The sequence below is a fragment of the Lutjanus erythropterus genome, chromosome 10 (genome assembly GCF_056507025.1).
Source record: "Lutjanus erythropterus isolate fLutEry1 chromosome 10, fLutEry1.hap2, whole genome shotgun sequence".
Classification (NCBI taxonomy): Eukaryota; Metazoa; Chordata; class Actinopteri; order Lutjaniformes; family Lutjanidae; genus Lutjanus; species Lutjanus erythropterus.
The window spans coordinates 40,453,351-40,478,623 of record NC_139326.1 but is presented as its reverse complement, the minus strand read 5'-3'; the positions used below and the strand labels follow the sequence as shown (position 1 = coordinate 40,478,623).

The window sequence follows — 25,273 nt, the reverse complement described above, 5'->3', positions numbered from 1 at the left end:
TGCAGATACATACAGATTCACCTCCAGCAGACATAAAACATATTGATGATGTTTTGCAGACCATCAAGCAGCTGCAGCAGAGACTGGCCGAGCTGAAGAGGACGCTCCAGAAGGAACTGGTGAGACTCAGTGCATCTTGTCATGTGTTAATTGTTTCCTGATGAGGCAGCTGTTTTTTTTTTTTTGCAATCAACTTTTTATTTATTTATTCAGTTTGCGACAATTCAGTAATCACACTCATTTGTGTAGTTGCAATCCTTTCAGTAATTGCATTAACATTGCAAACTTATACACTACACATTCCTGAACTACAGAACACCCCCTACCCCACCCCCCACCCCCATATTCCCCCTCACACACAGATCAGGCCAGAGTGATGATCAGGATTACAAACTAGACATACAGAGTTACCAAAGATGAGAGTCACAAAAGTCATGACAGTAGTTTTTTTACATCCTCTGCAGCTTTTTCCCCACATCTCCAACGTTCTTAGCTTTCTTAGCTAGCTTAGCTTTATCAATACGGGCTGATGACCACTCCAGGTAGATCACCTCGGGAAGAGTTTGTAGCCAATGTTTTATTGATAACTGGTGTGGTGGAAGCCACCCAAGAATAATAATTTTCTTTGCTGCAGTCATGCCTGCCAACCAGAGTTTACATTCTATCTCAGCTATCTTGATCCTGGAGTCATCATTTAAAAGAAGAAGCGCAGGTTCCAGCGGGAGCTTCCTCTCCACCAGATCAGACATCTTATCCACAACTTTAACCCAAAATCTTTGTACATCTGGACACTCCCATAAGACATGCATCAGTGTACCCATGATGCCCTGACTACAGAATGTACAGTAGGGATTGGGTGCCAAACCCAATAGATGCCTTTTACGTGGTGTTAGATAAGTCCTATGGCAGATTTTGTAGTGGATTAACTGATGATTTAGGTTTTTGGAAGACCCAAATACATTATTCCACACCACCTCCCAATTAATGGTCTCTGTTCCTAGAGGTATATCTGCCTCCCATGATCTATAACCGGGTAATTCTGTAGAGGTGTATGCCATGAGACTGTTATAAATGAAGGAAACTGTTTTCTTTCGGGGTGCTCTTTCCATGAGAGATACTATAGAGTGAGTCTTCAATTCAGTCCCCCAGGGAACATTAAGTGAGTTAAGTGCAGGCAGCTGTTTTTTTGATCTAGGTAAAAGCAGAACGGAAGCCATGAGACCTGGAGGAAAGATGTTCAGTCCATGTGCTTCCAGCAGTGAAGCATACTACGTTACTTCCTGGTTAAAAACTTACTGAAAAACAGTGAAAGCTTCAGAAACAATGACAACTCAGTCATAAAAATAATAGGCTGCTGACCTTATCTGCAGAGCTTCTGCAGGCTAGTTTGATACTGGACTGAACATGACAGCTTGGACCACAACCAAATGGCCAGTGTGGTGGTAGCCCTGGCGTGTGTGCCAGTTTTGCATGCCCTATTTTTATTTTCTGGTTGCAGAACCTGTTGCTTTTCATTTCAGCACCCATAACAGGTTGGATCAGTCACACAGAGCAGCTGATGCTTCATCTAAAGAATCCACATCTCATTTATTGTGTTTTTTGGCATTGCACTCGATGTCCAGTTATACCAGCTGAAATAATTCCATTGTCAACACATTTTAAAAGTTGCACATGACTCATTGGCATGAAATATTGACCTGACAAGTCTAAACAGTGTGAAGTAATTCAGTAATATGAAAGCAGACCACCAAACTGACTGACAAACATGAAGGAATTATTGAAATTGTTCATATATTTAGTGTAATAAATCATGAAATAATCATGATGTGTCATCAGAAATCAAGGGAACATGTTAAATTGAAATACTTGCTTCACTTGATATGAATGCTACAGTTGTGGTGTCCCCCCTTTGAAATTTATATATTATACTGGACCAGAATAACTGTTTTGTCTGTCCATATCACATTAATCAGAGTTCAGATTAATGCAGAATTTTCACTGAACGAGTTTGTGTCTGTTTATGAGTTGTAAGAAATTTCGAGTAATCTTGTTGAAGTCATAGATGTTTGCAACTGTTAAAATTAGCAAAATGTTAATGGAGTTTGGCAGGCAGTGAGACAGGCAGTCAGTTAACTCATTGTCCAGAGTGTCTTATTTCAGAGCAGTCGGCTTTTGTTTTCAGGATAACAAACTTTGGATTCACAGACAAAATGACAGCTATAAACAGCCGATCAACTTATAGTGGAGGACTCGTCATCGGTTTACTAGGTTGCACGCATCTGCGCTCCTGCAGCCTGCCTGTCTCTGTTGTGTCTTGGGAGGAGGGGGACAACTCACTTCAACCACTGACTGTATATCAAATAGGACTGCAACCTATTTAATATACAGTCTGTGACTTCAGCTTATTATTTGGACTGTAGTACTGTAGTACTTTTGCATGTTCAAAGGCTGCTCCTTTTAAAAATGACCATATTTTTGAATCAAATCCTGTCTGAACATGAGAAGCTATTGCAGTAACATTGGGTTGGATTGTACTTGAATATTTCTGTGCTCACTGAGTGAAATATATACATGAATATTACATATGTATTACCTTCTCTATGCTCTGTAGAAGCTAAAGCCTGAGCCAGAAGCTGAAGGGAAGGAGAAGGTGCCAGAAAGCCGAGCAGAAAAACAAGAGAGGGTTTGGCCAGACCCACCACCAGCCTCCACCCCGAGCCCCCCGACCTCCAACACCACGGTGACCAACACGTCAGACCTCAATGACTCACGAGAAATCAACTTTGAGTATCTCAAACATGTCGTCCTGAAGTTTATGTCATCCAGAGAGGCTGAGGTAAGGGAGCTCAAATATCATACTGCTGCTTTCCAGGGTACAAGTCATATAAATGTCGGGAATTTGTGCAGTTGCTGATCAATTGGGAAGCTGTGAAATAATGACTGTTTGTCTATGTCTTTATGTTTATACAACTTAAAATCTTGATCACAGCAGTACAGCAGACATCTGAGCTTCCCAGCCCGAGTGAGATGTCGGAGGAAAAAAAGCTGCTGTGTGAATATAGTGAAGTTCAGCACTGTACGCCTGCTTGGTGAGACTGATCCAGACTCTGTTACAAACCCAGTCTGATTGTGTGTCTTGCTCCGTCAGGCATTCCAGCTGATCCGAGCTGTATCTGTGCTGCTCAACTTCACTCGTGAGGAAGAGGACATGTTAAAACAAACTCTGGAGTACAAGGTTGGTGTTTGATTAATGCTCCTTGTGTTCAGTCTTCAGTTTCAGTCAGCAGAAATAGGAAGGCTACTAAAGCTGTGTTTCTAGAATATTGGAGTTCATATAACTTGCATCAAAGTAAAGTGTGTCACTATGCCATCATAGGACACTAACTTTGTTATGACCTCAAAGTTTGGGCTATGGGATGAGGAGTGTAACAATAAGTAAAAGTAACCTGTGGGAAAGAAAGAAGGGCAAACTGAGACAAATGTGCAAACAAACAAAGGTTCTTTTTTATTAATTCATTAATGTGAAAATAAGTTAACATGAAATTAAATCAAGCAAACTTAATGACAGAATTAAATGTTAACTTAAAATACTAACAGATGAGTGGATTCCACTTGACACTAAAGGTGCTTGTCTTTGCTAGTCAGGACAACTAGCAAAACACATTAGACAATGAGTGTCCTTGCTAACCAGGGATGCTAGCAAGACACATAATAAACCTCATTCCACAATGACTTAAACCTCTCTTAGGGGCACATGGTGTCCTCTGGAGCTCACTCTTTTCTGGGCCTGGGCTTGTAGGAGAGTGGAAGTATAGACCCCCCCAAAACATTGTTGGTCAAGATTAAGATATTGTCCACTTCATTTAATACTGTTGCTCTTAATGGGCAATAATGACTTCTATAGACAGATTTGTTCTTAGGTGGCACATACTATTATTTAAAGAGAACTTGTCACATTCACTATACTGCAGTATGTTTCTGAGTGAAATGATCAGACATGTACGTCTGCCTTTGTCTCGCAGGGAACAAACAATAAAAACAATAAAACAATAAAAAAGATATTAGATAATAATATCTATCCAGGAATAATACATGTGTTAATGAAATCAACTAAAATGAAAATGAAAAAAATATCTGTTGTGTGTTATGACAGCAGACTTTTTCTAGCAGGTTGTTGTCCAGGTACTCTGTTAGTATAACATCACATATGAGAATGCATACTCTTGTCTATCTCTATCACTCATGCTCTCTTGAGAAATTTAAGTCAAGTGTTTGCTTTAGCAAGACATTTTTAGTACATAAACTAAGAACTTTAAGCTCCGCAGTGTGGAGGTTCTTATTTTTAGTCCTGGATGTTGATTTAATCAATCAAACTTGCCCTACGATAGAGGACTATGAAAATGTTGTTAGACGCAGTGTGTGATCTAACCTGTTGATTGGCATGTTTGTGTTGTAGATGTCCTGGTTTGGATCCAAACCTTCTCCAAAGGGAATCATCCGGCCCTCAGTCTCAGGCTCCTCGCACCACTGGAGCTGATGAGCAGCAGGGAGAGCTGCAGTGATGGAGAGAGAGGAAGTAAAGGACCACCTCCTTGAGGAAACAGTCCTTCCTCTGTGGCTCCCATCACTGAGCAGGACTCTAGCTTTAAACTCTCAACAGCCTCCCACAGTTCTCTCTGGCTCTGTGTGGGAGGGGCTGTTGTTTTCTGCTCTGTGGGGACAGAGAAGGGCTGCACAGTATGTTTGCGGGATAAAGGCCTATTCATAATCAGTTGTTGGTTTTTAAATGACATTATTTTCTTGTCAATGGTTAAAGCAGATGGACTGTTGGGTGGGGATAAAGGGTGAACAGACCGATGCATCACTCACACTGGGGTTTTACGTGTGTCCAGTCTCATTTTACTTCCCTGACGTAAGACACAGATCTGTTGATTTCTACTCTGTGGAAATGACAAAAGGTGACAAAGCATGTAAGAAAATGAGACATCACATCAGCAAGAAATAACAGACTTGAACTGCCTCATTTCTACCCATATTACAACCACAAGTCAGGTGTGGTTTTGTTGGAACAAAAACACATTTGACTTGTTGTGACTGTCATCTCACTTTGTTCATCTTTAATTTGAAATCACAGAGGGCTTCAGAATGAACATGTGTCACTTAATGACTTGGACAGGATACTGAAGCTGTTCTGGTTCCAGTATCGGTGAGGATTTATTTAACAGGACCTGCCAAGTGGACACGAATGGCTCACATTTGTGTCAAAGGATCTAAATTTGTCAACATGTAGGGTTTGAAACCCTTTTTTCTGAATTCGTCATCACCTCTTTTCTTTGCTGGAACAGCAGAAAATTAATTTTCTTAATGATCTGTTGAATATTCATGATGAAATTGAAAGAAATGTGTGTCCACTGTGTGGCAGCGAATCTAAGCTGTATTTTTTTTGTCTAGTAACACCCCCATATTCTTTAAGAAATGAGGATGCTGACATTTTACCCTTTGTGACTGATGATTAATCATGATAAGCAAAAGTAAGTTGGGCCTGTATCATAAAGGGACAACTCACCTCAAAATCAAACTACATTTTCCCCCTGGCCTGTAGTGCTGTTTATCCATCTAGATTTAGTTTGAGTTTTTGGTGTGAGTTGCAGAGTTTTGGGGGTATCACAAAAAAATATATTCGAAAAATTCAAAAGCAGTGTCTCTTTCCAAGAATTAAGACCTGGTTACGCAAGATAATCCAAAGACCTTGTTGTGAGCAGTTTCTTGTAGGAACTACTTTCTTTCTGTAGTAGAACCTAGCAGAGCTGCTAGAAAATGCAGAGGTTTTTTGGTGCTTTGAGCACCACAAGCGTCACATACGAGTGCCGTTTAGTCCCATTAAACTGGATAAAAGGCAGACATCTCTATGGCCAAATTCTCTAAAACTCTGCAACTCACACCAAAACTATCTAGATGGATAAAGAGCAGGGGAAAATATGTATTTTTGTTTTGAGGTGAATTGTCCCTTTAACAAAACTTCATGCTTTTATTTCTCTTAAAAATATTCCCATCATATTTCTTCACACTCAAATCATTGGAATCACCATTGCAAGATTGTCTGAGCTGGAGCCTGGCTGGTTCTGATTTTAGAGGATAATACCAGTATTAAAAGCAGTCCACACCAAGAATGATAACTAGAACAGTAACGGTAAATGTGTCTACACCACGACTATAATGACAAAGACAGTGATGAACGATGTAGTTTGGATCCATTTCAGAACAATTTGATGAATGATACTATTTGAATTTACAGGTCATACAACATATTAAACGGTTATGTCAGGCTGCAAATTACATTGAAAAATGAGTTTTTACCAGGTACATACTGCTAAATGGTCTTTGGCACTGTTTGTTGTTGACGAGACCTCTTGTAACAGAGTGTTGTATTCTCCTGACTTCTCAATTTTGAAGAATTCTGTAAACCCAGATCCTTCTGATTTTCTTTCTGTTTCTCTGTGCAATGTGCAGCAGTAACAGCTCATTAATATCAGTTTTTCTAAGCTGCCAACACAGCTGGAGCACACAGCACCGCTGTTTGCAGAACGTTATTGTTCGTCAGTGTCATTGTTGGAGTTATCATTCTCAGTGTGGGCAGTACAGGGAGTGAAATGATCTTGGAAAACAATATGTGAGCCAGTTTTTTTGTTTTATGTATAAACATAACAAATATTTTTAATGAGGATCCCTTAAAAGGACAGTTCACCCCAAAATCAAGAATACACATTTTTCCTCTGGCCTGTAGTGCTGTTTATCCATCTATACTGTTTTGGTGTGAGCTGCAGAGTTTGGTTGTAAAGATGTCTGCCTTCTTTCCAAGGTAACAAAACTGGATAGCACTACTCCTGTGGTACTCAAAGTGCCTAAACATGTGTTTGAAAAACTCAGAAATCAGATCAGATCCCTCAAAATAATCCACACACCTTGTTGTGAGCAGTTTCATGTATGAACTACTTAAATCTACCAGAGCTACTTTAGAATCTACTAGAATTACTTTCTTTTGAATAGGAAGACAGTAGTTTTTACATGAAACAGGGTGTGTGGATTATCTTGAGGAACCAGGTCATGATTCTTGGAAAAACTGATTTTCAATGTTTCAAATGTAATTTTTGTGCTTTCTGCACCACGAGCTGCCTGCCAATTAGTCCCATTATATTGGATATATAAAAATCTAGATGGATAAACAGCACTACAAGCCAGGAAAAATATGTATTTTTGATTTTGGGGTGACCTGTCCCTTTTAACTTGGTTGCTAAATAACAGGGAACAGGATATGCACTGAGAGGAACTTATCACACAGTAAAGGTAACCTTGTCAGTGCCCTCTGGTGGACAAATGATGTAATGGTGACACCACTCTAACTGTTGTGCTGTTTCTTGTTGCCTGTTTGCTGACATATTCCCACTGATACCAGCTGGGCTGTAGTTCAAACATTCATTTAAATGGGTAGTAGAGCCTAACTGCAAGGCCATGACTGTTATTTACCATGAGTTGAGACTCCCAGCAGACCTTGCTCTCACGTCATCCTTTCTTCACCTGGATTGGCAGATCAGTCTCCATAACCTAAACCAAACATGGCTGCCAAAGCTGATACAATCTGTACGCACAGACTGTTTTAGGTCCTTTAACACCAATCTGAATGATTTAGACCCTCATTGTCCATTTGAATGAAAAAAATAATAATGTGATGAAATAAGTGAATGCTATGTAAAAGATAACTGGAGGATGCTCTACCTTTACCTGCCTTTGCTAATGTAAATGAAAGTACATTCCATATGTCTATTTATATATAGAAATCTGTACATAGTGTATGCATTGAGAACTTTATAAATCAGTGGATGTAAATGGTTTGATGTGACCAGTTTGCAGTATTTATCATCATCATCACAACTCATACATGTCTCTGCCTCGGCTTGTCACTCAGTTCCACTGCCCATCACTATCCTTCTTCCTCAGTGCTGTCAGTCACAACATGATGATGTTTATTTTGACATCAGTGGGGAGTCCAGGGAATCTGCATGCCTGCTGTTTAACTGCATTGTTGAATCGGTCTTGTCAGTCTTTTACAGTGCTCTTCATTTCTAAAGGCTGGGGGCGATTCTGTGTTTGTATTCATTCCAATAGCGTGCATACAATATGAAGCAGAAACACATCGGGGTGCTGTCTGCCGAAGAAAAGGAAACTGTATTTTAGGTTTGATTGTTTTTCTGGTGTTTGAAGTTGTATCTCGAGTACATGTGTTTGAGTGCAGAGCTGTCATCATCCTGTGTTACTAATGACAGGTAGCAGACTGATGAGGTCACCCCAACTCTGCTAGCTAATATACTGTCTCCATGAGAATCAAAAGAAACGATGAATGCACTTTTTAACCTGATTAGTTCTGCTCTGTTAATCCCTGAAACACTACTGTACAATCACTACAGCTTTTCTGTCCTTTGCTTTTTATGATTTAACAATTGCTGCCACTACAAAGGTTTCCTTTTCCCACATTTATTAAATAATAAATCTGAAATGATGAACACAGCATGTGCCTCCACATTCTGCATATTTGGTGAGAAAATGAATTTTCCCTTAATTTTTCCATGTTTTGTTATACAGTACATAGTGAAAATGCTAATATCAGAACATTTCAGGGTTTTTTTCTGTGGGGACTTTTTATCCAGTTTGGGTGACATTTGATTGTAAATGTAAATCATTTTCAACTTGCATTCAATTGAAACAGTACAAAGACAAGATATTTAATGTTCAGAATGGTAAACCTTTTAATTACTTTTATAACTATACACTTGTTATGAATTTGATGCCTGCAGCATATTTCAAAAAAGTTGGGACAGGAGCAACAAAAGTTGTGGAATGTTCAAAAAACATCTGTTTGGAACATTCCACAGGTAAACCAGTTAACTGGTAACGGGTGACAGCATCATGACTGGGTTTTAAAGTGACACCCTTGAAAAGCTCAGTGGTTCACAAGCATGGATGGGGTGAGGGTTAACATATGCTACCATCCCAATGTCGCTGAGAAAGACTGCTTATTTCACTGAGACACTGCAAAGACACATTGTACACATGTTCCAAAAGTGTGGCATGATAGTAAAAGAGTTCAGGTAGTAGACTGACCTACCTGCAGTTCAGACCTGTCTCCCATTAAAAATGTGTGGTGCATTATGAAGCACAAAATATGACAACAGAGACCTCGGACTGTTGAGCTCCTGAAGTCATATATCAAGCAAGAATGAGAAAGAATTTCACTTTCATACCTCCAACAATTAATGTCCTCAGTTCTCAAAAAGAAATGGTGATGTATCACAGTGGTAAACATGCTCCTGTCCAAACTTTTTTGGAACAAATTTAGAATGACTGTATATTCACAAAAAACAATAAAGTTAATCATTTTGAAAATGACTAAATAACTTGTCTTTGTACTGTATTCAACTGAGTAGAGGTCAAAAAGTTTTTACAAGTCACTGCATTCTGCTTTTATTTACTTAATATTCCAACTTTTTTGGAACTGGGGTTGTAGTTCTTTATTTTTATTAATGCAATAATAATACACTTTGAAAATCATGGATAGAATATACTACACACATACATTTCCGCTATTGTAAAGTATGTTTCCTTCTCATTTACCATTAGAAACACATTAAATTCCTCAGATATACATATTTTTCACAGCAGCCATTCTGACATGAGAAAGTAGTGTTTCCAGTGATACTAGTTTGGGTCTAGTTCCACTCAGGTTAAACGGCGTGCTGCTGTTTAGCATGTTGGGTCACTGGAAAGGCTCTGCTACACTAAATTGAACAGGACTTTAATTAGTATCACTAACATCTGTGTTTACTATTTCGTGTCAAGATTGCTGCTGTGAAAAATATGATAAACTGTAATTCTCCGCTGATTTTTACCCGGTCACTGCTTCTCTGCCGCTCCGCCCAGCAGGGGCGCTGTTTGCATGTCGTCACAGTGAAACCTAAACCGACGACGAAGAATTTCTCCGGAAGCTACTTTTTGTGAGCACGCGGTGTGTCCGGCCTTTCCAACAGGGCAGCGAGAGAGAACATGGTGAGGAGCCGAGACCTGTCTGTTAATTCTTAATTTTTTCATGTTTATCTCGACTAAAGTCTGTTAAATGTGTGTTAGACGTGTTCATAAGATTCTTGTGTAGCTGTCAGTGCATGTGTTGATGAGCAGGTTATGACCGTAAAGGAATAAAATGTTACATTATGGAGCGCTGGGACCGAGCGGCGGTGCTGAGCTGAGCTCTTAGCAGTGAGCTAATGACAATATGGCAGCCTGCTAGCTAACATTACTGCGTGATGTTAAAAGATAACGTGCAGATAATCTGTTCATAAATAACGTTACCGGTAGGAAATAAATTAACTTGACCGTTGAGTTAAACGGATGAATGTTGACTACGAATAATTTTGTCGGTGTGCTCTTAGCTTGGCTGACTCGTGTCGGCGAGAGGAGCTCTTACCAAGCGGAGGCTTCTTGTGCGGGGTGGAAGTCGCCGGAGTTGGCCTGTTGTATACTCATGTGTGGTGGTCTCTGTTTTCTTTAATGTTCAGGCCAAGATCAAGGCAAGAGATCTGCGGGGCAAGAAGAAGGAAGAGCTGCTCAAGCAGCTGGACGACCTGAAGAATGAACTGTCCCAGCTCCGTGTGGCCAAGGTTACCGGCGGGGCTGCTTCCAAGCTCTCAAAGATGTAAGTTCCTTATTGTATGATTGCGATTTAACACACCTGGTTCAGACCAGGTTGGCCCAGATAGGACAGGACTGTCCCTGGCTCGAAGAACTCAGCATGTACAAGTGCTGTTTTTGGTGTCTGCACAGAGCGCTACTGAGTATGGCTGGGCTCAGAAATGTCTCCATTAGGCTATGCCGTCATATAGGATACATATATCTACCTATGTATGTACCTGTATATGATTTTTTAAACAAATGTCTCCATCGATATTGCAACAATATTGTAGGGATGACTGTTGGTGAGTTTAACAAATATTAACAATGTTGGTGGAAAGAGTACTGAAAATCTGTCCTCGAGTACAAGTATTGTCACATCCCAAAAATGTTACTCATTTACAAGTAAAAGTCTCAGAATTAGAAAAATACTAAAGTAAAAGTACAAACTAATAGTTGGTGGTGAATATGTTATCAATGGCAGCCATTCAGTCAAGGGTTTATTTTATTTGTCTTTGAAATTAAAATTTGTGCATTTTCCTTAACTGTTTTCCTTAACCAATAGTTAAATATTAATCAAGTCATCATTAATAATTTACAAGATACAAAATGCATTTATTTTGTCTTGTCATTTTAAGTTTTGATGTCAAATGAGGTGCAATCTCTAGACTGTTGGTTAAATATCCATGAATACATTTTAAATTGGTTTAAAGTCTCGGTAGCAATCCTGTCTCCAAACCTGTTGCTACTATAGTTTTATGCTCAGATCTTTGTTTTCATTGGCCTGTTTGTGATCAGATCATCTGATTGGCTACTAAAATGCAAATGAAAGTTTTGGATCTGAATTCAGGTTGTTCACAGTACACAACGATGATTGTAAAACTAGATTATGTAGTGTAATGCATATTTTTGCATGGGTAAAACTACAGACTTGAAAATTTACTCATAAAAGTACAAGTGCCCAGAAAAAAACTAAAATGGCAAAAAAAAATCAATTTTGATTTAAGGCCCTAGTCATGGATTGTCGAACATGTACACACTGAATAACTAATGGGTGGTGGTGGTGCTTTTGCCTCACAGTAAGGTTGTTGATTTGAAGATTTTTCTGATTCTCTCGTCAAAGATGATCCTTGTTGAGCTGATGTTTTGCTGATGCATTCACAACTGCTTACCAAAAGACTGAGACTTGAGATGACCTGAATGGTCCTCATAATCAATGACTCTTTAGTTTAAACACCAATAATTCTAATTATGAAATTATTTTGATTCATCTGTTCACTGGGGTTATAATTAAGCCATTTGAAAGTGATGGTGACTCTTCAAGTATGAAACATCAGTTTCCCTGTGACATCAACTGTCATGTTGCCACCCCTTTGTTTTTATCATTTACATGCAATCTTTCTAAGGAGTTCAAATTATATTCTCGATGCTGCAGTAGAACATTATGGCAGATGTTTGTGTTTTCCCAAGAAAAGTACATTATTTAGGAAATTCCTGAATCAAGAACATGTCTCTGTGTGGTGTTTGCATTTGGAGTTTTCTTCCTGTGCTAGAGTGGTTTTCTCCAGGTGCTCCACTTCACCTACTGTCAACAACGTGTATATTAGGTCAGTCATCCTCAGTACTCCTGACCTAGATGTTGGCACTGAACTGGAGTTTGTCTCTGGGCACTGAGTGGTAGCTGCCCACTGCTAATCATATGATAGTTTAAAAATGGACTAAATGTAACTGTATAATTTTAAGTGACAGTGCAGTCGACGGTTGCCTTTAACCACTCAGTGTTGAAGAGTTCTTCAAGTGCGCTTTGTTTCATGGTGATTTAACATGATTTGTGTACAGCTATACTTGTTTGGTCATTTCACCAGTAAATCAAAATCTGTGGTGCTAAGACCAGTGTCTGAATTTGCTGTTTGTTTGTTTTAGCCGCGTTGTCCGCAAATCCATCGCCAGAGTCCTGACTGTAATCAACCAGACACAGAAGGAGAACCTGAGGAAGTTCTACAAGGTGAGAGCAAGCAGCAAACGCATGTATTCACTGAGCACACACACTGCCTGCTCTGGTGTTCTCTCGTCTAAGATGATACTTGTTGAGCTGATGTTTTGCTGATGCATTCACAACTGCTTACCAAAAGACTGAGACTTGAGAGATGACCTGAATGATCCTTACAACCAGTCACTGTTTACAAGGACTGCAGTAATTGTAATTATGACATTCCTTTGATTTGGCTGTTCACAGGGTTAAAAACAAAACAACCCTTCAGTCATGTAACATCAATTTCCCTGCCATTCCCAGTGGAACACCATTTAGGAAATGGCCACAAGGTGAAATTAGACTGGAATATAGTGATGCAAGATGAAACAAATGAAGAGATGCATTATCAAGTTCAAAAATTTGTTAAGCAGACCAATTGTAAAAGTGATGTGTACATCTATAAAGCTTGTAATGTGGGTACATACCGCTTTAATACTGTAGTTATTTAAAGTGTTTACTTGCCATGCTTTAAAACCTCCCAGTTTACTGTCCAGCATCAACCAATGTTAAGTGTCCCAGACACAGGTGCAGCAGCAGCCTGGGTTTCTTTTGTCAGTGAAAATGTTGACATTGCAAAGCAAAACCCATTTCAAATGAGGTTTTCAATATAAATTATTTCATTGTGCATCAGTACTTTTTGTCACATCCATGTACAGAGGAATGTCTTGAAATGCAATTACAATATGCAGTCTGTGTAAACATAGTGATCATGACAGTGATATGTGATGGCATTGCATGTGGTGTGTCCTGAGCTGGAACATGAGTGGATTTTTTTCCTAGCACTAAATTAGTTACTGCAGATTTAACAGTAACATGGAAAGCTTTGAATTCTCCTCACCACTTTGGGAAAACAAAAAGCATGAAAGAAACTTAATTTTCTTAAGTATAAAATGAAAAATATCCTTAAGCAAAGTGTCAAGTCTAGATCTTGATAACAGCTGCAGATTGTCCTGCAGATTTCCTGTCCTCCACTCTTGTCACTCGTTGCTCTTTTTTCAGCTGTACTGAAAGTTAATTTCACTCCCTTCAGGGTAAGAAGTACAAGCCCCTGGATCTGAGACCCAAGAAGACCAGAGCTCTGCGCCGCCGGCTCAACAAGCACGAAGAGAGTCTGCGGACCAAGAAACAGCAGAGGAAAGATCTCCTCTACTCCATCCGCAAATTTGCTGTCAAAGCTTAGAGGCTTTTTCTATTGACAAAATAAAATCTGTGTAAAAGACCACAGTTGTCTGTTGTTTACATTACACTTGCATCTCGGTCACACATAAACTAGTCATTTTGTGTCCACTGAAGCATAATCAATAATGGTATTCTCGTTTACATAAACATTTCTCCAGATCAACCCATTTGGTTGTAAAATAATATTTTAGCATCCTCAAATGTAAGAAAATGTTCAGTGGTGACTCTTGCAGTAAAAGTAGCTTTGGGTTCAGATGTGTTCAGCAGGGCAGAGACATTTCAGGCTGCTTTACAAATCACTGATTTTATCCCATGTTTCTGCAGTGACAGTTTTTATTGAAATTCAACTTGTATTGAAACAATGTCACATTAGAGAATTTTAAATGACATTGAGATTATACCAGAATACTTCTAACTTGTGCAGCTAGACTAAAATTGGGTGAAGTGCTCTCCTCTGTCACAATGGAAACATCTGCACGTTCCAGTTGTGACAATTTTAGGTAATTCTGAGCTCATCTCAAAGATGTCAGTCAGCACATGGTTAGATGGCACAGTTCTGAACAGCTGTACACAAACTGTTTTCTGTAATAGAACCCCAAAACATTTGCTGAATGCTGTAATGTTCCTGAAAGTTTCACCCTGATTAACAGACCATTGAAACATTTACTTCAAAACTCAGCATGCAGCCATGAGACAGAGGGACTCAAACATTTACATCTTACCACGAATGTAAGGGTATGACTGAAGTCAGTCTCTAACTGTTTTGGTAGTTACATGAAAACAAGGGAACATTTTTTACGTAAAGATTTATTTACAAAAAATAGGAAATTGGTAGAATGGCCCTTGTGACAGTAGACTCTTGACTGTGGTGCACCACTGGAGGTATGTGAGCTCCCTCTAGTGGTATATGGAACAATATATTTTTTAAATGAAATCAATTAAAAACATAATATCATCAAAATACTACAAACTTTAAATCATGAGATCACTAAAATGTAATTTAAAAATAGTTTTGTCTTTCCTGTAGTTTTTCTTTCAAAAATAATGATATATAAGAATGATGATAGCATGTACATGTCATCCATGATTACTGGCGGTTATGAGTTAAACTGAGACAGCAACGTTGTTATTGGAGGTGAAATGATGAGACTCCAAATGGGAACAATAATGAAGAGAAATGCACATCAGGAGGAGAATAAATTGAGCAGCCATAATAAATGTTGCAACAGCTGCTAAATATTAAGATGGTACCTGGAGAACTCAATATTTTCTGTGGTGGTATGTGGCCTAAAAAATATGAGAAACACTACATTAGACAGTTTACACTGAAGAGAATTTTCACCCGTGCAGTCAGATACCCACAGATACCTGCCTCAGTTGTAACACTGGATGTGGATGTGATTGTGTCTGTGGTCACAGTCCACTGCAGGGTTCCTACACGTGCAGGAAATCATTGAAAACGTGAATTTTAGTGTTAGTATTTTCAAGGTTTGAAAAGTGCTTGGATTTTGGATTAAGTGCTTAAAACTCCTTGAAACTAATTGAATTACTTTCATAATAAACTGCTATCTGACTGAACAGTTCTTTTTAGTAGAGCTGCAACAACTGGTCATATAATCAATTAGTATTATGATAATTAACTGTTTTGAGGGTTAGGGTTAGGGTCTCTCCTTTCAGCTTCTTAGATGTGAATATTTTCTGTTTTTTCCTCTCTGTGACAGTAAACTGAATATATTTGGGTTGTGGGAAACATTTTTCACCATTTTCTGACATTTTATGGACCAAACAACTAATGGATTCATCAAGAAAATGATTGACAGATTAATCAATAATGAAAATAAGGTAGCTGCAGCTCTACTTTTTAAATGAATAAAAAAAAAGCAGAAAATGGCTCAGGCAGGTCATATAGGATGCCAGGTTTTCTTACAGTTGATGCATTTGAAATGTGAAACTTTGCTGAGTTTTCACCTGTGTGAAATGTTATAACCAAACATAATTTTGCACAATAACATCTGATTTAATGTGATGAAGAATTACCACAGCTATAAGGTGCTGGAAAAAGTTGAAAATCCACCTTGAAAAGGCTTTAAAAAATGCCTGAATTTGACTTTAGAAAAGGTGTAGGAACCCTGTCACTGAGAAACTCCACAGCATTGTTTTCTCAGGAGCAGGGTCCTGGGTGTTCTGGGTAATCCACAGACCTTGGCCTCCACCGCTGGCTGCTGGGGTTGCACCCCGGTGTTTTGCTGCCTCAGAAATGCCTGACATGGCAATCACCTTTATTCTAATTACATTCCTCCTATCACCATGCTGTCAGCTGCTCTGTAGTCCCCTCACACACCTCGTCATCGTGCTCTGCTCTGCTGCACACTGTGACCATGAGTCCTCAGACTGTCCTTGTCACGCTCTCACTGTGTTTCAGCTTGTTCTCTTTGTCTCAACCAAACTCGGCACAGAAGAAGTCGGGCTGCTTCAAAGTCAGCCACTGCAAGTGCATCATGAAGGACGGGAGTGGAGTGATAAACCTGAGAGCTATGGCGGATGCAGATGGTTTCCTGGGCCGTCTGAGGCCTGTGACATCAGAGGACATCCCGGCCGAAGCAGAGATCCTCCTGTCCTTCAGTCCCTGCCAGCCCTTCTCTCAGCCAGAGGACCTGACAGCACCTGAGTGCACCAATGTGGCTGCATGCCTCATTGTCAGGTAGATATGAGACTATGCCAGCATTCACAGTATCACCTTGACTTTATTTGTTGTTGTTGTTGTTGTTGTTGTTGTTGTACACCACCGCTCAAGAGTTGTGAATCTTCCCGCCACAAGGTCTTGATTCAGTACAGTCAGATGGCTTTCTGAATGGTCGTTGTAGACAGTGCCCTTTACAAATAGATGTTATTTTGTGAGAAGGTTTGCAGGAAAAGAGACAAAAATCCCTCAGAGCAACAGTTAAAGGGATAGTTCAACCAAAAATGAAAATTCAGTCATTATCTACTCACCCTCATGCTGATTGAAGGTCAGGTTTAGTTTTTTAGTTCACAAAACACTGCTGGAGTTTCACAGGAAAACAGTGTTGCAGAAGTGAATGGTGACCAGTTTTCAAATGTAAAAACCAACAGAATAAAAACATAAAATTCCTCCATACTGCTCGTCTGATGTAATCCAAGTCTCTTAAAGCCCCAAGTTGACTAAAAAAAAATGTTATTTACATCATGTTTTTAACCTGAATCTTCACTGTAGATCTTTAGCTTGGAGCCACATTCACATACTCGGTCTGCGTGTTGTGACGGTGTGCAAATGACATGTCAGGACATTAGGAGACTTGGATTATGCCAGACAAACAGTATGGAGGCATTTTATGTTTATTTTCCAGTTGTTTTTCATGAGAAGCAGGAGTGCAAATAAATAATACAGTTTTTAATCCCAAACATACACTGTGAGCTCCTCTCCTGCCAATAAATGAGCCGACATCAGAGCGACTCTGGTGTTTCTTCCTCCAGAAGCTCCAGTCTGCCTCCGACCCTCTCTTGCAGAGCTCTGAGCTCTGAGTGTGAATGAACACAACTAAAGGTGAAGTAAAAAACTCCTGGGCTGAGCATGTTGCTCATTAGCTGGACTCTCTAATTATTAATTTAAATAAAATTGACTCACAAATATATAGTTTGTTTTAAAAAAAAGTTTCAATCATTTCCTACAAAATAAACTACAGTGTGTGTCTGTGGTAATGAAGGAACATGTCAGCAGTGTGGCTCACTAATGTGTTTTTAATAGTTTCCCGACAACAATGGAGCTCTACACCACAGAGGAAGAATATATCAGGCTGTGATACACACAGTGCTGGTTGGAGGATCAGTTGATTGTTGGTTTGGTCACTGTGGGGCTGCAGAGATGTTCTGGCCTGCAAATCATTTTCTCCAGATGTAAGGCAATGTGCTTGATTGGCTCAGACCAGCAAAGATCACATCATCATTTTTTTTAAATATTTGTTCAGTGAGAAAGAAATGCAAAAATGACCATTCCTGCTGAAATCATGACTCATATCACAATCACAATATCTGTCAAAATAATCGGTGTCATATTTTTTGCACATAATTCAACCCTATTTAAAAATTCAGTCATGTCCACACAGTGGTGGACAGAGGATAAAAAAATCTGTACTGTTACATTTATAAAATATTTCTCAGCTCCAAGTAAAAGTACTGCTGTTAAAAATATACTTCAGTAAAAGTACAAAGTATTCATCTGAAAAACTACTCAGAGTATTAGTTACTTTTTAACTGTTTGTTTTATCAGTCGCCTCTACAAACTAGGGTTGCAAATTTTGCAGTTTGCAATTCAACTGATAGTTGAAAACGCTAAAAATAAATTAATGAATAATAACTGATAAGATACAAAAGACTTTTTTGTCTCGTTTTCAAATATTTCTGTTTTTTTTTCAAGTTTCCTTATTTAATAAATGGCTCCACCAGACAAAACAACGTCAGACGAGGTGCAGGTAGTGACATTTCTAGACTATTAATTAAATACCCTTGAATTTATTTCCAGTTGGTTAATTGGTTAATTGATCATGTTGATCATCATCAACATCTTTATTCCACACCTGTGCTGCTGCAGTGTTTAGTTTTCTTTTTCATCCATACATCCTGGTTTTCATTGGCCTGTTTGTGATCAGATCACCTGATTGGCTACTAAAATGCAGATGAAAATTTTGGATACTAATTCAAATTGTACTCTATGATTTTGTAATGCACACTTGTGAGTAAAAGTACACACTTGAAAATGTACTTATAAAAGTACGAGTACCCCAAAAAACTACTTTATTACAGTAACTTGAGTATTTGTAATCAGTTACTTCCACTCCTGTGTACACATGCTTTCAGCTCAAAGAACCACATACTTTAAGTACAAAATAACTAGTTTACTCTTTAACAATGCATTGAATGTGATATGTTCTTTCTTTATCTTAATCTGACAAGTAACTAGAAACTGTAGCTGTAGTGGCGTAAAAAAAAAAAATACAATATTACCTTTTAGTTGCGCTGCTGCACTCTCACAGCTCTCACAACATGGGGACACATTCCTGGAAGTCAGACAGATAAAGACTAACAGAACACACTGAACAATTTATTCAATGTGATGGTAATTTGTGTCTTTGATTTGGTTTAATCCAACTGAGATATCTTCATTTCACTCCCAACAGCAGCTGTAGTGGGGGGCAGTGGCCACCAAGGGGCGCTCAAACACAGCAGCTGAAAGTGTGAACACTGCTGTGGAGTATAAATCACTTCATAACAAAGACAGCATGCTGTGATGTTTGTAGTCATTCTCAAACACTGGACCCACAGGTGGATAACAGGAGATTAGACTAAGGAAGAAATTCCATAAATGTAAGATTTAAAGTGTGTGAGGAAAATATGAGAGCCTGTTAATGCTGCCAAAATGCACTTATTTGTTCTCATTTATAAAGTAGGCTAAACTGTTCTATATTTTTTCCTGATGCAAAGAAATAAAAACAATAAAATAGCCTGTTAACTCAGCCTAAATACATTTACTTCTTATTTAATGTGTCGAGATAATACAAGGTGATGCAGAAATGGAAGTAAAAATGGTCAGGAATGTTTTTTATGCACAAATGAACAGGATCTATTGATAAGGCCTGTTGTGGATTGGATCGTAATGGTTAGATATTTTTAAAAAAGTGGGTCCCCAGTAAAAGTTTGTGAAACACTGCTGTAGATGATTGTGGTGCACACTGCTTTCAAAACAGTTGTTGAGTTATTTGGAGAATGTGTGTGTCCACTGTGTGTGTCTGTCCTTAGTGCAGCACCTGCTTGTTTTTTGGACTGAGGTCAGTCCTTTAATAAATGTTCTTTCATCAACTGATGTTTTACTTTATTTATACAATTAAAATACCTACTTATATCCCCAGCCTTTATCCTGTCATACCAGCAACTAAAGCACCAGATCTACATTTAGATTCCTCTAAATGTCCCCCTGGCTGCATGCACAGCTCAGTAAAACTGCTTTTTCCTTTCATGCACCCTGGGCACGTAACTAAGGAGGGTTTTAAGGGCTGAAACTAAATATATAAGTACATACAGAATTGTGGGTGGCACGGTGGTGCAGTGGTATACTTTCGCCTCACAGTAAGAAGGTCATAGACTGACATCCTGGTTCAGACATGGCCTTTCTGTATGGAGTCTGGATGTTCTGCCAGTGCCTGCATGTGTTTCCTGTTACCTCACCATCAAAACATGTATGTGAGGTCAATTCTCCTGTCAGTATCCCATGATCAACATGCTGACACAGAACTGGAGTTAATCCCCAGGTGCTACACAGTGGCAGCCTACTGTTACTAATACTAGAATTTTAGGAATTTGACTGAATAATTGTTCTCTGTATGATTGTATGATCACAATAAAGTTATTATCTACTCACCTTCATGCTGATTGAAGGTCAGGTTTAGTTTTTTAGTCCACAAAACACTGCTGGAGTTTCACAGGAAAACAGTGTTGCAGAATCTCCCAAACAATGGAAGTGAATGGTGTTTTCAAATGTAAAAAAACAACTGGAAAATAAGCATAAAATGCCTCCATACTGCTCATCTGGTGTAATCCAAGTCTCCTGAAGTCCTGACATGCTGTTTGCACACTGTCACAACGCAAACAACAAGTTTGTGCATGTGCACATGACCGCTGCAGAGTGTCCTAGACCTCTGTTTGAGAGCCACTGATTCAAGCATTTTATTTGATAATCATACATTTATTAAGAATTAATATTTAGTCATGGAATGAGGAGCACCCCCTGCCCCTGCTCTGAATGAAACATGTTGCTGTATTACAACATAATTCTTGACTTAAGGTGGAATGTGTAGGATATCAAAGGTATGATGTCTCTCCTCTTTTTCTGTTTTTCCCTGCTGTTGCTTTTTTGTATTCTGAGTTATATTATGTGAAATTGTTTTTTATGTGAAGCTGCTCCCTAGAGGAGGAGCTCATGTATCTCAATGGGACCTTGCTGGCTAAATAAAGGATAAGTCAAATAAAAATCAAATTTATGAGTAAAGATTAAATGTTCCCATCTGTCTGCTTCACTCATCTGGCCGACGACTCAAACATTCAAAGACTGCTGTGTTCTCATTCTTGTTCTGTGATGTTTTGCTCTGTGAGCAGGTACCACAGGCTCAACAGATACATCAGCCGCTACATCAGCTATGGGAGACATGAGGGGAACCAGTTCCACTACAATGACAGCCTGAAGACACTGTCTGTCTCATACCTCTGTGAGACACAACGCACATGCACACACATTACACACCAGTCATGTCACTGATCATGTTAGTGTGATGTCCTTCTTCTTCCTCATCTTCTTCCTCTGTCCCTCCCAGCTCATGACGAGCAGCCGCTGACAGTGGTTCATTACCACTGCAGTCCCAACCAGTCCACTTCTTTCATCCGGGACCAGAGCCTCAGCGCAGAGGGGCCCCTGCACATCTGGGTGGAGAGTCCCTGTGCTTGTCCAAATGCCTGTGCCATGGGTGATCTAGGTGTAGGCACCATCTTCCTCATCATCCTCTCCCTCAGTGCTGCTGCCTACTTCATCCTTGGTAATATTTTGTTCTATATATAACACATATAATATCAGTACAGTCTAATGGATGGTGTGGCATGAGAGTAAAGATGGTGGGATGAGCAGAATTATTAGACCATGTACTCTGGAGACACTGGTGGAGTCATTCTGAAGTATTTGGTCTTTATGTGATACATATTTCTACTTAACTACATTTATCTGACAGCTAGTTAGCAGTTAGCTTCCAGATGGAGATTTTACAAGATGTTCATCATCATAATTGTTAGCAACATTAAAATGCTGCTGTACTTAAATGCATCAGTTGCACTGGATTACAAATTGTAGTCCAGTATTGTAACTTATAATAATATTGACATTGACAGGTGCCATTCAGCCACATGATATGTACTTTTACTTTTAATATTTACAATATATTTTGCTGATAACCCTTTAAAGGTACAATGTGTAAGATTTCTTGGGGTTTATTGGCAGAAATGGAATATAATATTCATAAGTATGTTTTCATTAGTGTATAATCACCTGAAAATAAGAATAGTTGTGTTTTCATCACCTTAGAATCAGCCCTTTATATCCAGAGGGAGCAGGTCCATGTTGAACCACTGTGTTTCTACAGTAGTCCAGAACAGACAAACCAAACACTGGCTCTTGATTCTGCCTTTTGCGTTTCTCATGGCCACCGTAGGTTCTCCTACACCAGATGTGGGCAAAATGCGGCCCAGGAGTGGGATGTGGCCCTCATGGGTTTCACGGCTTTGACTTTTGACCACCAAGAATCATCTTTGAATCCAAGTGAACCTCTGTGTCAAGTTCGAAGAAATTCCCTCAAGGCGTTTGCAGATTACAGAAGAGAGTTCATAAGACTAGGATGACCTGAAACCTCCCAGCCATAAAAACATAAAGGCATAAAAGTCATAGAAAAAAGTATTTTTCATGAATTCTGTATCACAGAGGTCCTTCAGCATACAGTCATGGATGTGCACAAAAAAAATTAGGCTGATCGGTCCAGTGGTATTCGAGATTAGCTGCGGACAAGCTGTAACTGTGGGTGATCACGCACGCACAAACTCACACACACAGATAATGACATACAGATGGCACTCCAGCTGTGGACAAAGATTCAGTCATCTTAATTCCTCATTTACTGGAGTCCTTTAATTTATTTTTATAGTTGAGCCATTTTTTATGTTTATGAGTCATGTTGTCTTGGCATGTATGTAGTCTGGTACAGTATGTATGGAGCTCTATGTCTGCCAAAGAAATGTAACATGAAAAAAAAAAGACAAACAAGAGACTAAAGTACAATTTCACATATTAAATCAGAATTTGAAGATGCTGTTTGTTTTGGCCTACCTTCATCTGTTCTTTTTTCTTGGTGGGAACAGACTTCCAGGAATGACAGTGAGACTGAGCTCAACATGAAGTCTCTGTCAGTTTCTATATGTGACAGTCATCTCCCCTCTGTTCTGCCCACAGGCTCCTGTGCTCTGAGGCCTTTCCGGAGCAGCAGTGGAGTCCAGATCTCTCCAGAGCACAGTGTGTGGTGTATGATCTGCTACCTCTGTGCTGAGAAAAGGCCAGTGAGAAGACACTACACAGACATGACACACTGTGGACGATAAGCAGCTGCACACCTCTGGAACACTGCAACAGGTCTGTGTGTGTCAAGTTTTTTGACCTGAATGTGTCGTGTCCCACAGAGGGCTCAGAGTCAGCAGGTCGGTTTCACAATCTACACAGTACTTTATGAACTTCAACATGCTCCAAGGAGTGTTTAACTGGCTATGAGACGGTCTTAATTCATTACTGATGTCTCCATATGACCTACACAAGCAGATGAGACCACCCACAAGAAGATGTACATAGTTATTCTTAATGCATGACTGGTTCTTGTTGAAATCAGATGAAACAAGCCTGTTTATATTTTCCCAGACAAAGTGAGTGAGTGGTATGTTAGCCAGCTAAAAGGAAGCAAGAGGAGGATTAGATCATTTTATTTTTTGACGTTTATACTTTGCAGTTATGACGGTGGAAACACTACCACTTGTGTCCACAGGGGGCTTCAAATTCAACACAGTATAAAAGTTTCTTGTGGTAGTTTATCTAACCAGTAGCTAATCAGTAAATGATGAATGTCTCCGTTGTTTTACATAAAAATCTGTATGTTTAGTGTCCATACATTTAATCATTACAAAATATTCACCAAAAATGTCAAAAGTGACCTTCTGATTGGACCTGTTTGTCTGAACTATTTAAGATCAGGTTTTTGCTTTTTCTTACACAAAACGTTTGTCTATAGCAAATGAAATGCATAAATTCTCATCAAAACTGTGTGAAAGCTCCAGTAAAAGCTACAAAACAAGACCCATCTGATCTTAGATTCACAAATGTCAAGAACGAATATATACGAGTGCAGGAGCCACGCTTTTAAAAACCCTGAGGTCATGAGGTGTTATTTATTTATTTTTAAACTGGTTTGATTAAAAAAGAAGGCATCGCTTTACAATAAGACAACCTTTATAAATAAATACATTTGTTATTGTACGTGAGTCTGCACAAATTTCTTTAAATTACCAAACAGATTTTCTAATGTTAATGTTACAAAAAGTGTGTGCATGGAAGCAAACAAAGCAGCAACTTTCATGGTGAAACATACTATAACATTGTTTATTTATTTAAATATAATATTTGTGACAAGTAAAAGCAAACTCACAGAAAATAAATCATGGTTACATAAAGCCATATAAACCACCACATTTGCTGTATTCACTGACCATCACATTAAAATTGAAATGTACACGCTGTAACAGGCAGATTAACCCCCGCATCGCCCTCAGTTCACAGGACACGACGTCACTGTCCTCAGTAGCTACAGACCTGATGCTTGCTTGAATACTTGACAGTCTACATTGTCTTTTGTAAATAAATGTAATTCTTTGGTCAAATTTATAGTACTAATTTGCTCTTTGCACATCTTTTTCTCTCTAAATGGTCTCTGTATGTCTGTATATTTACAGTTAATTTATGTTTAAATATTTTTGTGATATTTTCTTTTTGGTTGCTCTCCTGTGGGGTCACATCTTGTTCTGCTTGTGAGAATTTTTGACTATAGCACATCAGTGGTCTACATGCATCTTATTACCACTTCATTTTCTCCAGCGGCCCAGCAGCACATGACTGTACATACTCTTATTTCCCAGTGCTCTCACAGTGGTTTTTGACTGGACCGCAGCTAAATGATGCCAGCCCCGTGAACACAAAAGTCTTACTTACTTATTTATCCTCCCCTTCCCCTCTAAGTTTACCACGCAAACACTGCAGCTGATTAGATAGACATACTGCGATTCTGGCAGTGCTTTTAGCTCAGATCTTTTCAACATGGTGGCCAGGTCACAAAATATATACATTTTTCAAGTAAACAGTAACTAAAATATGTGTCTGATAACATTTCCGGAGAGAAACAGGCACTGCAGTTACAGAATCTTGTTTCATGTTGTTTTTTGCAAGGAAATTATGGAAAGAAGTGAAAATGACAAAAAAAAGTTGCAATTTTTTAATTCTTTTAATCCTTTTTTTTGTATAATACATTAAAAATGAAAGGCAACTGAGTGTTCTATCTAACCTCATTAAAAAGGCTCAAGATCACAACACTTCTAATAAAATATGCTTTAAATATAAATAACAGCTCATTAGGGGAGTATTCCATCATTAAGCAAAATCTTTTTGGTGCTCAAACTCAAATCCAGTACATAATTATTTCTGTGCAA

The 25,273-nt window shown here is 39.0% G+C and overlaps 3 protein-coding genes across 5 annotated transcripts in view; all 3 read left to right on the top strand.

Annotated features, from left to right (window-relative positions):
* The window catches only part of golga1 (golgin A1), a 29,738-nt gene extending 21,175 nt beyond the window's left edge, over positions 1-8,563 (top strand). For all 3 annotated transcript variants that reach the window (XM_084729316.1, XM_084729315.1, XM_084729317.1), the window contains 4 exons: positions 60-119; positions 2,612-2,836; positions 3,149-3,235; positions 4,457-8,563. In XM_084729316.1, coding sequence (XP_084585442.1) covers positions 60-119; positions 2,612-2,836; positions 3,149-3,235; positions 4,457-4,537 — 453 coding nt within the window. In that variant the 3' untranslated portion in view covers positions 4,538-8,563. The remainder of the gene's footprint in view (positions 1-59; positions 120-2,611; positions 2,837-3,148; positions 3,236-4,456) is intronic.
* A 1,377-nt stretch (positions 8,564-9,940) lies between these two features.
* On the top strand, positions 9,941-13,968 carry rpl35 (ribosomal protein L35). Its single transcript, XM_084729318.1, has 4 exons — positions 9,941-10,098; positions 10,605-10,741; positions 12,640-12,721; positions 13,779-13,968. Exons 1-4 carry the CDS (start codon positions 10,096-10,098, stop codon positions 13,926-13,928), a joined length of 372 nt encoding a protein of 123 aa, XP_084585444.1. The 5' UTR covers positions 9,941-10,095; the 3' UTR covers positions 13,929-13,968.
* Positions 13,969-16,290: 2,322 nt separating this feature from the next.
* LOC146320886 (uncharacterized) lies at positions 16,291-24,610 on the top strand. Its single transcript, XM_084729655.1, has 4 exons — positions 16,291-16,628; positions 21,092-21,201; positions 21,307-21,525; positions 22,983-24,610. Exons 1-4 carry the CDS (start codon positions 16,306-16,308, stop codon positions 23,126-23,128), a joined length of 798 nt encoding a protein of 265 aa, XP_084585781.1. The 5' UTR covers positions 16,291-16,305; the 3' UTR covers positions 23,129-24,610.
* The last annotated feature ends 663 nt before the right edge of the window (positions 24,611-25,273 follow it).